The following is a 14955-nucleotide window of genomic DNA, read 5'->3' as shown; positions in this document are numbered from 1 at the left end:
CTCTCCCTTGGAATTTGACACGCCCCTCGACGTCGAATTATCGCGAGAATTCAGGAACGCTATCGGAGCCACACTTTCAAAAGCGCAATTTTAATATTTTATTTAATCTTTTTTTTTTTAAAGCAATTTTTGTATTGCTTTTGCAACATATATGATTAAAATATGTGTATATGATATTTTTAAGATTTCTATAAAAAAAATTTTGTCTTTTAATACTTGTACTGACGCCTACAGCTGTACACAGGGACACAAAGAAAGTGTAAATGGACTAACTTTACGGTATATTTGCAGTGGGAAGCAATATTAAGGCTGGTAGCTATACTGGGTTTTTTTTTTTATTTGAGCCATCACATATTGGCAAAGAGTCATTTTTAACAGGTAATGACAAATTGATGTCCACCAAGCACCCCTGAAAAAATTTTGCCAGTTAAGACTGTTAATATTAGCAAAGAGTTATTTTAGTAGCGATGATAATTTGGCGTTTTTTTAAAGTGAAAAAATATTCTTGAAATGCTTTTTTTTTTTTAAAAACAACAACAACAAAAAAAACTGCCAGTCTTAAGCAGGGTTTTGGGAGTGTCAACATGTCCTTACTTTCCTTCCTCTTTTTATGTGTCAAAATGTCTAACCCTATTTGAATATTAGAGAGGCACCATGTTTTCCAGGAAATGTAAAAATATATATGAGATAAATGCTAAATTCTAACAAATACAGTCAAAATCTCTGAACAAGTTTTGCATTTGATTATATGGTCCAGAGAATATTCATAAAACTTAAAAACTCAGCTGACAACTTAATTACATACACACAAAACATACACAGAATTATAAAACCCAAAGCTCATCTAAGGTATTTATTACTTTTTTTTTTAAACTGTCAGATCACGTACGATATGGAGAGAAAGCAAAAGTTTAGCAATAAAACAAAAAAGGACCAAATCCCATGCTATATGCAACTAATCAGAGATTTTCTAAGAGTCATTTTCTTTTCAAGACTGCGGGAAAGGCAATCGTAGTCTCAGTTTGGGATTTCAATGAAAGAATTTTACTCATAATAGCAAACTGTACAAGACGATCACTTCTGCTTTTCTCTCTGTCAATTAGAGGAGTACTGAATGCATGCAGTGTACAAAAATGTGCTTTGTGATTCAGAAATTGTGTGTCTATGCTGAGCTTTTTCTGTAAAAGCTCATTTGAAGCTTAAATTGTTGTATAAATCAGATATTATCCATATGCCATTTCTCAGTCCAGATAAAAATGAACACATATAAAGACAACAATAGAAGCTAGAAGTTTGGAAGTGCATTAGGCATTAAAGATAAACCAGCTGATGTAATCCACATTCAGTGTTACTTAACATTGCAAGTTTTTTCATTCAGAGGCTGTTTTAGAAGTGAATAAATGTGAATTCAGAGACAAGGTTAGAGAGACCCCCAGTGGATAATTTGAGTATTGAATGCACAAAGGTTCATGTTTGTATTCTGTTCAGGAGCCAAAGTAAACTGTACAGTCATTCATTTCTTTGACTGTTTGTCTATTTTCCACACTTCTTTCCAGGTATTTGTTTGTTTGTTTTGTTTTTTCCAGAATCAAAATCAATTTAGATTAGCCGTATAAGTTCCCAGTTGTGTCATAAATTCATCAGAGTATCAGAATAGACTTTCCCGCGAAGTTTAAAATTGCTTCAATAGTATTTAAAAAGTCTGGTTTCTCTCATTCCGTGAGTTTCTCTGGACCTCTCATTACAACGGCTGTGATTCAGCCTAATCAGTGCAGTAAAACTGTAATTATACAGGCAGGCACAAAGTAGTCACTGTACTCACTCCTAATTAGTAATGAGAGGATGCAATTCCTCACAATTAAGTCACAAGCTGCCCTTTTCTATACTACACTGTAATAAATCATGATAAAAACACAGCCAAATTCTAACAGTAGTGTACGGTTTTCTTCCAAAATACAGTTAAATACAGTAAAATCTGATGCTGCTAAGATTACTATTGCTAATTTTAAACTGAGCACAAATGATCCATAAATATGGAATCAGCCTTAACCTTTGCTGTTTTGGGTGTTTTAGTGGTTTATGCATTTTTAAAAATGTTTATCAGAGTTAATAGATCACAATTCTGGATCATAAAGATTTAAGACAACTTTTTATTTATGGTGTGTGTGTCTGCTATTCCCAGTAGTGTTTATACATTTTAAAGAAGAAAATGTTCCATGTTGTATGTTTACTGGTAACTACGGTTATAGTTGATGTTGATTACAGTGGAAACACAGTCATAGTTTTAAACAGTAGACCTTATATTCTACTGCAGAGTGCTGTAATCAATTAGGAAGAAATAAGCTGATAGAGTACGTTACAATAGTAACACTTGACTGCTGTAAAATACTGGCAACCATTGCTCAGTATTTTACTATGAACTTTATATTCTACAGCTGAATGCAGTGATATGTTTTATGGAAATTAACTGTGAATATAAATTACAGCAGTGACACTGTAAAAATACAGCAAAACACTAAATGTTACAGGAAAATCTGAATTTGAAGAAAAGTTGTTATTCATATTGTTGTTGACCCAGCAGATATTGCTACATATAACGATTGCTTTTCCTTGTGTACAGGTGTCTGCTGTGTGAGATGTAAAGAACCTGTGAAAATTAAGCCTCAATCAGGGTCTAATTAATATAAATACAGCAAGTATTTCACTACAGGTAACTACAAGTGAGATTCTAAATTATGCCGAATTGTAATTTGTTAAATAAAACATTTTAGTGAAGAACAGCAGAGAGGAAAAAAACAGTCTGGAATATAAAGGCATTTACTTGCTGTATGTTGACAAAGAAAAAAAAGCACCTTTGCTGGTGTACACAAGACATGATCTAAGGGGTTCATTTTTACACATCTGCAGAACAGGCAAACAAAACCAAGCACAGAAATGGTCAGATTTTAGACAAACGCTCTAACAAACTTCTACTTTGCAAGCTCATTTAGTGAATCTTTCATGGACAAAACTTAGTTATCATGCCATGTCATGATTTCCACATTTAAACATTTAAAGTAAAGTAATTTCCAAAGATATCCTGCAAAATTTCAGACCCGTGAGCACCCCTGAAAACCCAAAGTTTTGCAAGTTAAGACTGGAAAGATCCATTGTTTAAAAAAACAAACAAAAGAAAACAACATTTATTCCTCCTTGGCAATTGGAACTGCACTCTTCAATAAAATAAAGCCCAAATTCTCAGTCATATATGACATCAGAGGACTAGCTGGAGGCAAAGTTAGCGTGCCTGGCACATTTAGTGAAACAAATATGTGAAACCTATGATAATATTCAGCAACCTTTTGTTGCTTCACATAAATAAAACTGTTCCCATCTGGCACAATCTTTTCTGTTCTGCTTAAAAGCATGTTGTTATTTTTTTTCCTTAATTATTATTTATTGTTTTTCCCTTGAAATAAAATGATTGCATTGTGAGTTCACTGGGACGTCACTGAGAAAAAGATGGCCACTCCTACTGTCAGACACGTTACGTTCATACATTTGTTCCTCAGCACTACTTCAGGAACTGCACCTTCTGACAGAATTACAGGACAGCCTACATCACAGGGCATCAGGCCTCATTTATAAACCTTATGTTTAACACGAATGCTAAAGTGAGCATAGAATCCTCAGTTTAACACTAAACTCAACACTTAGGACTTTCCTTGCCTCGTTGACAAACTTAACAGCATATTATTCTTTCATTATATGTATTTCAAAAAAGAAATGGTTACTGTGTTTTAGCAAATAAAAAATGAATCATAAACCTAATTAAAATTTCAAAGAGGTGCTGGCTCTTCATGAGTGTATTTATAACATGATTGGACACAAGCTGGTTAGATCTTAAGTCAGTTCTTATAATGAAGCCAGACAAACCTGATAGTTTCTTTCTGAAACCTTTAAACAGGTTAGGTGCTACGTAACAACACAAGATGATGTACTGATGGAGGTTTGGACTACAGATGATGATCAAAACCCTCAATCTGTACTCACATTACTGCTCATTTAGATGTTTTGCTACTATTAGGTAGTAATAAAGACAGAGAGAGCTCTGTGGATCTCTCTCAGTGCATACATTTGTATCAATTAGTGAAAAGGTTTAATAAATGAAGGCCTTTGTCAGACAATATCCTGTAATTCAACAGAGACACTTCCCTGCCAATAAATGCAGTGTGATGAGCTGTCTAATAACCAGCCAGTGAGGTCTGAGAACGCCCAAGTGGTTTCATCATCAGTCTCTCAACAGAAGGTAGTCTTTGATAGTCTCTGGTAGAGGAAGCTCTTTTACTGCAGTGGGGAGGAACTGCACTCCCAGACTCTGCCGTACAGCGCAGCGGGCCAGAGAGCGAAGTGAAGGAGCCTGAGCCACCATGTTGGTCAGCCTGGCCAGCAGCTGGGGATCCTTACTCAGCTCCCTGGGGAGGGTTCCATCAGCCCGTCGTATCTCAAACCGCCCAGCTGCTCGACACAGCAGCTCCAAGCACTCTTCCTCCTGTTCAGTGCCCAGGCCCCGGGCCAACAAGGCCACCAGTCGGGAGATAGGGGTCTGGCCCTTCAGGTTGGTCACATGGACCTGGGCTCCGTAGTCTAAAAGCACTTTGACGCTCTCCAGGTTGCCCTTCATTGCTGCCCAGCTCAAAGGTGTGTCATTGTTGTAGTCCCGGGCATTGGGACAGGCCCCGCTCTCCAGCAGGGCCCTCACACACTCTGGGTTATCTTTAAAGGCGGCCCAGTGGAGTGGAGTGTCCTTGTTGCCATCCAGGGCATTTGGCTGAGCCCCGTACTCCAACAGCAGCTCCACACAGCTCTCATCCTTCTCGGCTGCATAGTGCAGGGCTGTGCGGTTATAGCCGTCCAAAGCATTCACCTGATGAGGAATGGAGTTAACAGCATTTAGGCGCCGATGTTAAATGGGCAAATGCAATGTTCAGTGCAAAACTGTAGGATACCCTGACAGTGTATCTCCAAGTTCACCTGGTGTTTTAGGTCATCTACATGCAGCAGGACAAATGCAAAAGTCATGGTGAAGTGGAACAAAGACCACATTCAGAGAATTTTCTGCACACTTGGTCGTGATGTAGACTTCATTTTAAACAGACAAAAACAATATATTTTGCTCATCAATCTTTGCCCAGAATGAAGAAAAGAAGCCCAAAGGTTAACGATTTGCAGTGATCACCATCTTAAAAAAAAAACAAGGACATAATTTCTGGACATACAGTTTAATTTTGAATCTTATATATTTGAAGGTTGTGAGCCCCAACAAACAAAATTATATTCACAGGGACTTGGCGATATGTAAGAAAACGCTGCTTTTTGTCTAATTTAGATAAACTGACTCTTCAAACTACGATTGGCTATTTTGCACATTTTCACACAAACACTTCAAAACACACTCTTTTATTTTATTGTCCTGAATCAGCACCAAATAAGCTAGCATTGTTAAGATCAATAAATACAATTTCCTAAGCACAGTGTGCAATTCAGCATTTAGAGACAGATGATTGTCTTCATGTAAATTATACTCAGCTTCACTTTTATCACTGCAGAGTTCTGAATATTAGCCCAGCTCACATCTGCATTGTCCCACAAAAGCTGCACATCTTTAAGAAAAATAAACCTCAGCATGATGTTCAGTGTGATGGATTACCTGTCAAAAGCAAACTCTCTGTAAGTTGACTTTTATGTCATATATAGCTATAGAAAGGTGGGAAATCCACCTAAAATCTAATGTTATAATGTGGGGGAAAGGTTCAAATTTGGCTACAACGTACCTCTGCACCCTTCTCCAACAGCAGCTCCACACAGTCTGCATCAGCGACCATGCAGGCACAGTGCAGGGGTTTGAGCGTGCCATGCATTCGGTTCACATCAGCTCCCTTAGGCATACAGAAAATGAAGATGTTAATATTACCAACGCCAGTGAGAGACACTGTTCATTTAAGTGTGACAAGCGGGCCTACCTTACGAATAAGATCCTCTACATTGTCGTGAGGGAATGAGCGGATGGCTGCGATGGTGCGGATGAGCCGCTCAGACAAGGAGTATTTACTTTGAATGCTTTGCATGATGTACCACATAGTAGAGCTCATGTGTAACAGAGGACCATGGCACCCGAGACGGGGTGACACTGCGGCACGCTGAAACAAATTTTCAAGAATCTGTAGTTAAAAGCTGTAAGACACAACGGGATCAGTGACCCTTAAAAAAAAAGCTGAGCAACAAAAATGGAAACGTCTTTGCTTGTTTTTCAGTAATTCAGGAGATTAAACATCCTATTTTTTACATTTGCTGCTTTAATGCAGAAACAGGAAATACACTGTTCCCATCAAGGTGTTGTGTTATATTGTAATCCAACCTGCACACAGAAAAATCTCCATAAATGTCACATAAAATGACACTGGTTTGTTGTGATGAGTTGTGATGATTACTGAGGGTCCAATGGTCTTTTCTTTTATTTAGCTATTATCACACTCTATTTTTTTAAATCCACATATACATGAAATGACCCAAGATTATTTTCAACTTATGTGTCTTATTTTATATTTGAAATTTTGCTAGAACATTTTTGATAACCGTGGTAAACAAATGACTGTTTACCAAATACCACTTTTCCTTGTTCTTTGATTATTATCTTGTTGGAGGTTATAGAGAAATGCTGTTCAAACACTACAGGTGTGCTATAGGTGGTATGTTTGTGCAGTAATGTGCTAGCCTCACGTTATTCTGCTGTGGTTATTTAACAGAACCAGCTGTCAGCAAAATATCAGCCGTGTAAGTAATTAACAACACAACAAATGACACTGACAGCTAACGTTAGCTCGGTCGACAACAACACAAAAAAGACAGTCTGCATCAATAATGCACGATTTGCACTGACTGACATCTTAAAGGGTAAAATACAAATCACTTGGATGAGAAAAGGCGCTGACGGTGTGATTACCAGAGGTGTAAAAAAAATAAATAAAATAAAACAGTGATCCCGGCTACATTTTTAGCAGCGAGTTAGCTAGTAGCAAGCTAACGTTAGCATCGAGATGCGAACAACAGCAGACAGTCGCGAGCGAAAAAAAAATCGAGTGACATGAATTTCAAACTCTTGCAAACGCGTTTTAAAACGCACCCGGTATCTGTCATCGCTAAATGTGCGATGCTGGAGCGAGAACGTACCGTTTATGGTCCACGGTTTGAAGGTCTGACAGGTTACCGTACGGACTGTTTGCTGCTCGGGCCGACATAAACACGGAGCGTGACGGCTGGCCACGCCCTCCGCCTCCTGCCTCGGTATTTAAACTGGGAGCCCGTTAACGAAGGACTGCTGGTTGTTGTTTTTTTTTTTTTTAAACTTCAAATAACTCGATATTTTCTCCGAACAGCGGCGTTTACGAGCTCTGACTGGAAGCTGCGTCCTTGCCAAGTGTACGTACTTTCCCAATATAGGCATGTATGGCGGCAGCAGGCATCCATCGGCATGCCGTGAATACCTCCAGCTCATGTCCATGTTCAGGAGGCACCAGGCCGGGGGCCGGCACATGCCGGTGGTCGGGACGTGATTCTTCCTCGCTCAAATAAAGTGTTTCTACTTACTGTAACTTGAACCTAACCAGTTATCTGCTCCTAGTACTGTAATCTAATAAATACCCTATGAAATATTTTTTTTTTTAAAAAAGACAAGCAAACCAAAAACAGACCATGAACAATGTTATTTATGTCGTAGTTCATATTTAGTATGAGATGAACCAGAACCCGAGAGGAAAACAGGTTGCAGTGAAATTCATTTTACACTGAAAATTAGACGTGAAGTTGTCATGATGCTGAGAAGTAGATTATGGACATTATTATCATACGGCATTAGAATTATATTGCAATGACAAATAAATTCATAATTTTCATGTTAATGTTTCTGATCAAACATCATGCAAACAGACACCACGTGCCCAAGTCCTCAAATCAGCAGTCCTACAAATATATGAGAAAGAAAAGCAGCAAATCCTCAAACACACACACACACTATGATATTTGAGGTATATATAAATATATGGTTATATTTCAAATTAATGTTCTTTTTACCTCAATTTTCTAAGCTGTTTGCATTGTCTTGCATGTAAAAACATAATTACATGATTTCAGGAATCATTTTTTGTCAGAAAATTAGACAACCACCACACTGAAGAGGTAACGTCCTCAGATTGATAGTTTTGTCACAAGCAGACATAAAATTATATGAAAAAGAAAAGCAGTAAACCCTCATCAACACACACTTACATATCCAGTGTAGTATGATGTATAAATATATAAGGTCATATTCCAAATGAATGTTCAGACCAATGCCTCAACTTTATTTTGTTGTTTTTGTCTCTCTGTTCTTAGTTTAGTTGTTTTACACTTCATAGATAAATCTGTCATCATGTACAGATTTTTCTTTGTCAAAAGAACAATCAACATCCTTCTGAGGTAACATCCTAAAATTGATAATTTCATGAGTCACACATTTAAAAGAAAAAGAAAAGCCATAAATCCTTGCGTGTATACAACCCTGCAACCCGTTGATGGCTTTAGTGGATGCACAAAACATAACGGTAAAAAAATGTGACACTGGAAAGCCAAATCAAAATAATTTATTTTTGGTGACATTTCATACAGTTCTAAGATTGTGTCTCAAACACTTGGTTGATCCTTTACTACATTTCCTTTAGCCTCCCCAACCCAAATTAACAGAAATTAACCCAAACATATTGTGGGGGGGAAAGCAATTCCTGTAGGTATTTGCAAGCCTGTCAACATCAACCATATGCTTCTAAAATGATTTCACATTACTCATGAGTAAGATTCTTTTTAAAACAAGTTAGTGCATTTATTTAATTATACTAAATCACTAGCTGCTCATACTCATTAATGGAAAAAAAACAAACAAACAAAAAAAAAAAAACAGCCCCAGTGATTGGATATACTCGTTTAACTGCATTACTAAACCCAAAGTCAATGCATCAAGTATTTTCTCTCAGCGACATCTTGATCAGTATATAAATGTCATGTGTGAACTTTTTTTTTGTTTGTTTTTTTCCATTTTATTTTTTTTGCCAATGCGATTTCACACAACTTTGGGGAAACCAGCCTACCAAGATTGGGAGAAAAGCGTTGCGCATTAGAATTAAAATAAATAAATTTTAAAAAGCAATACATACAGTGAGTCAAACTTGAAATTCTAAGTCAACCTGTTCGTTTTTTTTTCTCAAAAATTAAAAAAGAAGAAAAAAAAAAAAAAAACCCCAGCAAACTCACCCTAAAAGCACAAAACAATCTGGTGGATACCTGCTGTCAAAAGTCTCCCTCTGTAAATTCAGTACTAGAACAATTACATTCTCCCACACACATTTCTAGTGAAGGGTTATTACAATATAGCATAGGCAACTACACCTCTACAGCTTCTTCAAAATCCAGTTTTACTGGGCCAAAAGTTTCCCCAAGACTACTTGTTTTTTTTTTTTAGCAGACCTCATCAATAAAAATCAAAACTTTATCCTAGCACTCTATGATCGTAGGCAGCTGGCACATAGCACGTGAAAATGTTCCAATTGTCTTCATACCCACGACTTGGCTGCCAGATATTATGTAGCTATCACCTTTAGCTAACAGCACTCCTCAGGTCTATTTTTTTGACATTATGCCATTGTTAAGAACAATTCACAGATATAAGCTTAACCTGGATATCCTGTGATGATGTAGAAAAGCCAAACCTCACCTAAACCACCAGGCGCATTGAACAGTCAAATCTTAGCATTAACCTATTCTTTTTTTTTTTCTCATGAAAACGTCACCCAACTACCCAAACAAACATGTAAACAGAGAACCTGACTGATTATCAACATGACAATGTTCTGAATCCATTGGAGTGGGTAGACCCAAAACAATTCAGATAGACAGAGATAAAACTTAACATGAAAAACTTTGGACCAGGCTAGCAGGTTCACCGTGGCTAACAGGCCAGCGAGCACCCCAACGAGTATTTCGGCTTCAAACAAAACCACACATCTGACTGCGGCGTACATCAACAGCTTCTGATATCTGACGGAGAGCATTTAAGCCAATCATGAACCAGGATCAAAATACCACCATAGAAGAACACATTTCATTAATATACATTAGAAGACCACACCGTCCCGTCTCAGGACAATGATTCTGAATCTCTGATGTAAAAATCAAAACTCATCCGTTTCATTACATCCGTGCAACAGCACACTGGAGCACTTCAATCATTTTGCTTAACAATCAATGCATACACAGACATCAGTCAACCCTTCAGTCATACTTGCAAACCTAAGCACACAAGAAAAAAAAAAACAACTGATGTCTCGTTGCGTGTTAGTGATATCTTTGTATATGTACATGACATATATGCATGTTCTTTTCTTCTTAGTGCATATTGTTCTTGCAGACCAACATCTATTCTTTAAAATCAAAAAAAAAAAAAAAAAAAAGGTAGAGGGCCATTTACGCGGCCCAGTATCCCACCTCTCCCTAGCAGAGCATAAATGAATGGCCTCCAGATTAAATCGCACTTAAAATTCTTTTAAGCATAATGCTGGAGGCCCAGACAAGATTTTTGTTTACTTTCCCAATCACTCGTCAAAGTTCTTCAGTTGTCATTTTGCCCTTGAGTCCTGGATGTCACAGTCTCATTGTCATTTTAAAAGCTTTTCTTTGGACACGTTCCAGGGGGGGAAAGGTGGCTACCATAATGTTGTTGCTTTTATGTTATTCATTTTTATATAATTATATATATCCATGTATATATTCATACATCTTTTTTTTTCTATTCTTATCGAGTTTTTACTTTGGCGATACTGGTGGGATGTTCTGCTCTTTGCCAGTGTGCCTGTAGCCTCCCTGTGGGGAGTTGCGTCGGGCCGGGGGCGGGCGCCTCTGGTCCCGGAACTTGAGGCCCCCGGTGCCTCTGGGGCCGTTGCTGCGGTAGTAGCCTTGAGAGTCACGTTCACGTGGCGGCCGGCTCTCCTTGCATTCCCATCCCCCCTCCCTGTCGTGGCCTTTCTCTTGCTTGTCTCCGGGGCTGCTGCTGGAGCCCACCTCCTCGGCCTTGTTCACCCGCAGCTCACGCAACGGCTGGCCCGACGCGGTGCCAGAGGAGGCTGGGGCAGGGGCTGCAGGGGGAGGGTCCTTGGGTGGCCGTTGGCACACTTCGGCGTAGCTGAGTTTACGGGGTTCCTGTGCAAAAGGTGTGGGGGAAAAAGAAAGAAAATCAATCACATGTTTACAAGACGAATCGCACACAGAATCATCTACTGTCATGCTTCTCGTGGTCAAACCCTCAGATCTCATAATCTTAACGCTCATTGGGGTAGGAGTGAAAATTCTGGACTTGTGGTGGGAAAGAGCAGAGAGAGAGGAAAAGATAAAGACAGAAACAACAGTGGAGAGTTTACAGAGATGAAGGAGAGAACCAAAGCCAGTCATTTCACTACCTCACTTCCCTCTATGCGCAAAAGATCTCATCATCAGGAAGACGTCTGTGCTCAAGTGGCGGTAGGCGTTACAAAGAACCAGACTCTCACCTGTGCAGGGGCGGGAACGGTGGCTGTTGCAGGGATCGGCGTGCTCGGTGTCGCTGGTGTGGAGGCAGCAGAGGGCTGAGGCCTGGAGCTAGGCACGGGCTGTGTGGCGGGTGAGGGGTTGACGGTAGTTTGAACAGGTGTGCGTGGAGCTGGTTTCGGAGCTGGAGGCTCAGCCCGCTCCACTCTCTTCTCCTGACGAGTGATACTGGTAGAGCAAAAGATTCAGACATTCAAGTTAACATCTTAAGTTTAATACAAGTCTCTGAGTCTAAAAACCAAGTATCTTGAAATAGAATTTGCATCATTTCAAACAGTCGTACCCAGGGGCCAAAGGTCCAAGTGGTTGAGTAGCAGATTTTGCGGCTGCCAGGGCAGGACTTGAGACAGCCACAGCTTCCTCTGTCGCTGAGGCTTGGCCTGAACCTGGATTCACAGTGGCTTCTTTATTGGCTTGTTCGGTCTATAAAAAGCAAAGAGATATGCACATTAAACTTCTGCAGTCTCAGTCTTAACAATCCTGTCAGTGCAGTGTTATGAACTCAGTTTCTTACCTTGTCTCTGTACAAACCACGTACGACATCGGACATTCGGTTTTCTAGCACTGGCTCTCCCTGTGTGCTGACCACGCAGCCAGGAAGAGGTGGGAAATTGGTGGCAGCCAAGTCAAACTTGGGTGGAGAAACTTTGACCTCTGCTAAGGGTACAGGCCTCTGAGAGAGGAAATTGAAAGAGAGCCAACAAAGAGAACAATCACAAGATGGTTCTGCTGGATAATGAATGGATGGAAAAATAAAACGTACAAGTCTTATGACAACAAGAAATGGCTATTTACCGCAATCCGTTCATCTTCTCGCCTCCTCCGTGTTCCTCTGTAGGTTGTGCTCCGTCTGAAATACACACAAATGATCCATCAACAAAAGATTCAACATCAGTATTGTGTTGCTAAGCGTGTCTACATGCATTGTAGTAGCCTTATTACTGTAAATCTGTGGAAAATGCCACAGATAAGTAATAGGATTTCTCCTCTGCCCCAATTCATTTGGGAAGTGCTTATTGATTTTAACAGCACAGTGACAGAAAATGCTGCTTCCTGAATTTTTTATGCTGTGTGGCAGTGTTGGAGCAGACTGGCAGTGACAGGAAGGCTTCTGTTTATAGTGCAAATCGTCTGATTCTAACAAAAAAATAATTCAGCTGAGGAAACAACTTTTATAGACTTTAACAGGCCATTCTGTGTTAGAGTGAGTTTTACATGGAACTCAGGTGGATGTTTCTTAAGTTACAGAATTTATCACAGCCAGAAACCAAATTTTCAAAAAAAACAAAACACCAAATATAAACAGTTTGCAAAAACCAGATTCTGTCAAAAAAGACTCAAAAGCCATGACTGACTGAGCTGCAACCAACAGTCACGTGACAAACATTCTGGGACTTTTGGGTTGAACTGTGGTGATAAGCAAGCTGTGTTTACATAGATAAGAGACTTCCTAAAAAATGTTCTAGTTAAATCATCGCATATCGCATGTAAAGCCAACATTTTTCACCAGTATTGTTAACAGCTATTTATACTTGGAAACTGTACATGTTGATTCCAGGTGTTGAACATTTTTGTGAAACAAATAAAAGAAAATCATACTTTTTTTCTAACTTCTCTATACAGCACAAAGGAGATTTTTGAGTTCTCTTTTCTTCAAGAGTCTTCTAAAATGAGTCCACAGTAAGTGAAAATGTGACTGGAGCACAAGAAACATCCAGAAACTGCTTGGGGTACAGAGGGTTAAATATCAGGATGCATGGCTTCCACATACCGAGCTCTCCCTTCATCCAGCCACTCTGCAGGTTTTTTTCATGCACACTTGTGAAAAGCCAAAAACAAAACCAGTTGCACCTGAACATGGCAGAGAATTTAGCATTCGACAGGAAATCTTGAATTCCCTATCCTAGTGAGGGAAACTAGGCTTCTTGTTCACACTATAGCCAAGAAACCAGCTTCCTGGTAAAAGCCGACAGTAATCCGGTCACTGAAGGGCATGCAGCCATTACAGTCCGGTAAAAAACGAAGCAAAAAAACCCCCCAAAAAACCCTGACAGCAGTTCCACCAAATCAGTAAAACAGGTTTACCTTCCACGTCCAGCCATGCCACTGTCATCGCTGGGGTCCAAAGAAGAGGACGAAGAGGAGAGATGTGAGAATGCCGAGCTTAGGTCAGTGGTTGTCTGGATCGGGTTAGTGGTGGCGGCGGCGGCGACGGGAGGCTGAGGGCTGCGCAGTCCGGCCAGGCTTTCCAGAGGTACAGGTGTTATGGACGCAGAGGTCACCTCGTTTGTCCTCACCTGGGGCTTCACGTGGTTTCTGTTGCAGCGGAGGGAAAAGTGAAGGTGAAGGTCAGTATTCAGTTAAAGCGCTGTCGAGACATTCTGGCAACCAGTGCTTCCTGTTGAACCTGAATACATTTATCGAGGTGTTCGGCGACCATACTGGTGGTTGTTAGACGAAAACCAATTTGTTGGCAGTTCACATAACTTCTAATGATTTAAGAGTGAAAAGAGACACAACGACGCCCACCTCAGTGGACATGTCATCACCTTTATACTTAGTCGAGTCTTGTTACTGTGTGTATGTAGTAGGACACTGCTCTGACTTCCCTTATAGTGGTCAAAAATATGTAATTTGGGGGAAAGAGTCCATAATATTTGAATACTTTAAAAATGTACAGCAGCTATTACAGCTACACAAAACCACTTCATTGGATGAAACATGTTAAATCACTGCAAGGTTCTGTAGGTGGAACTCATGTTTGGACGTTACATACAGAAACCTGCACTGAAACCTCTGTAGCAATTGGAACAAACAGCAATTATCCTATATACAAAATTGCAATTGACATTTGTTAATAGTCCATCACCAATTTTCAAATAGTGGAAGCTGAAACAACTACACGAGTTCAAAGGAAACACTGGCAGCACAAGCCACAACTTGACAGTTTGCTGGAGGAATAAGACAGCATGCTGTGTCTTCATAGTAAATGTCGACATGCAGGTGGTTTTCAGACTATAATTGTGTCTATGACTGGTTGAAGCAGCGCAGACTTTGATGTCAGCAAACTGTGTGTTTGGCAATCTGCAGCCAATCATACACTCACTGAACAGAGCTGACAACACCCCCGGCCAGGTTAAGAATACGAGACTTTTAGATACCATTTGTCCCCGAAAAATGGCAGCACAATTCACGTGGATTGATCAGTCTTTGACCCTCAGATCTCATAATCTGAACGCTCATTGGGAAGGGAATGAACTACCAGACTTTGAAAAGAAAGAGCGAAGAGAGAGAGAGATAGAGAGAGAG

The 14955-nt window shown here is 39.8% G+C and overlaps 2 protein-coding genes across 3 annotated transcripts in view; both read right to left on the bottom strand.

Annotated features, from left to right (window-relative positions):
- Positions 1–2799: 2799 nt before the first annotated feature.
- asb8 (ankyrin repeat and SOCS box containing 8) lies at positions 2800–7282 on the bottom strand. The gene is made up of 4 exons (XM_008296563.1): positions 7210–7282; positions 6003–6179; positions 5814–5918; positions 2800–4906 (listed from the first exon to the last, which is right to left on the bottom strand). The coding sequence occupies exons 2-4, from the start codon at positions 6129–6131 to the stop codon at positions 4271–4273; spliced, it is 870 nt and encodes a 289-aa protein (XP_008294785.1). The 5' UTR covers positions 6132–6179; positions 7210–7282; the 3' UTR covers positions 2800–4270.
- Positions 7283–8641: 1359 nt separating this feature from the next.
- The window catches only part of larp4aa (La ribonucleoprotein 4Aa), a 15738-nt gene continuing 9424 nt past the window's right edge, over positions 8642–14955 (bottom strand). For both annotated transcript variants that reach the window (XM_008296560.1, XM_008296561.1), the window contains 6 exons: positions 13732–13962; positions 12442–12496; positions 12161–12319; positions 11930–12069; positions 11610–11814; positions 8642–11262 (listed from right to left, as the gene is read on the bottom strand). In XM_008296560.1, the coding sequence (XP_008294782.1) occupies positions 10870–11262; positions 11610–11814; positions 11930–12069; positions 12161–12319; positions 12442–12496; positions 13732–13962 (1183 nt within the window). In that variant the 3' untranslated portion in view covers positions 8642–10869. The remainder of the gene's footprint in view (positions 11263–11609; positions 11815–11929; positions 12070–12160; positions 12320–12441; positions 12497–13731; positions 13963–14955) is intronic.

This window comes from Stegastes partitus, unplaced genomic scaffold (assembly GCF_000690725.1).
Source record: "Stegastes partitus isolate 25-593 unplaced genomic scaffold, Stegastes_partitus-1.0.2 Scaffold24, whole genome shotgun sequence".
Classification (NCBI taxonomy): Eukaryota; Metazoa; Chordata; class Actinopteri; family Pomacentridae; genus Stegastes; species Stegastes partitus.
Note: the sequence above shows the minus strand (reverse complement) of the source record. Positions and strands in the feature narration are given on the sequence as shown.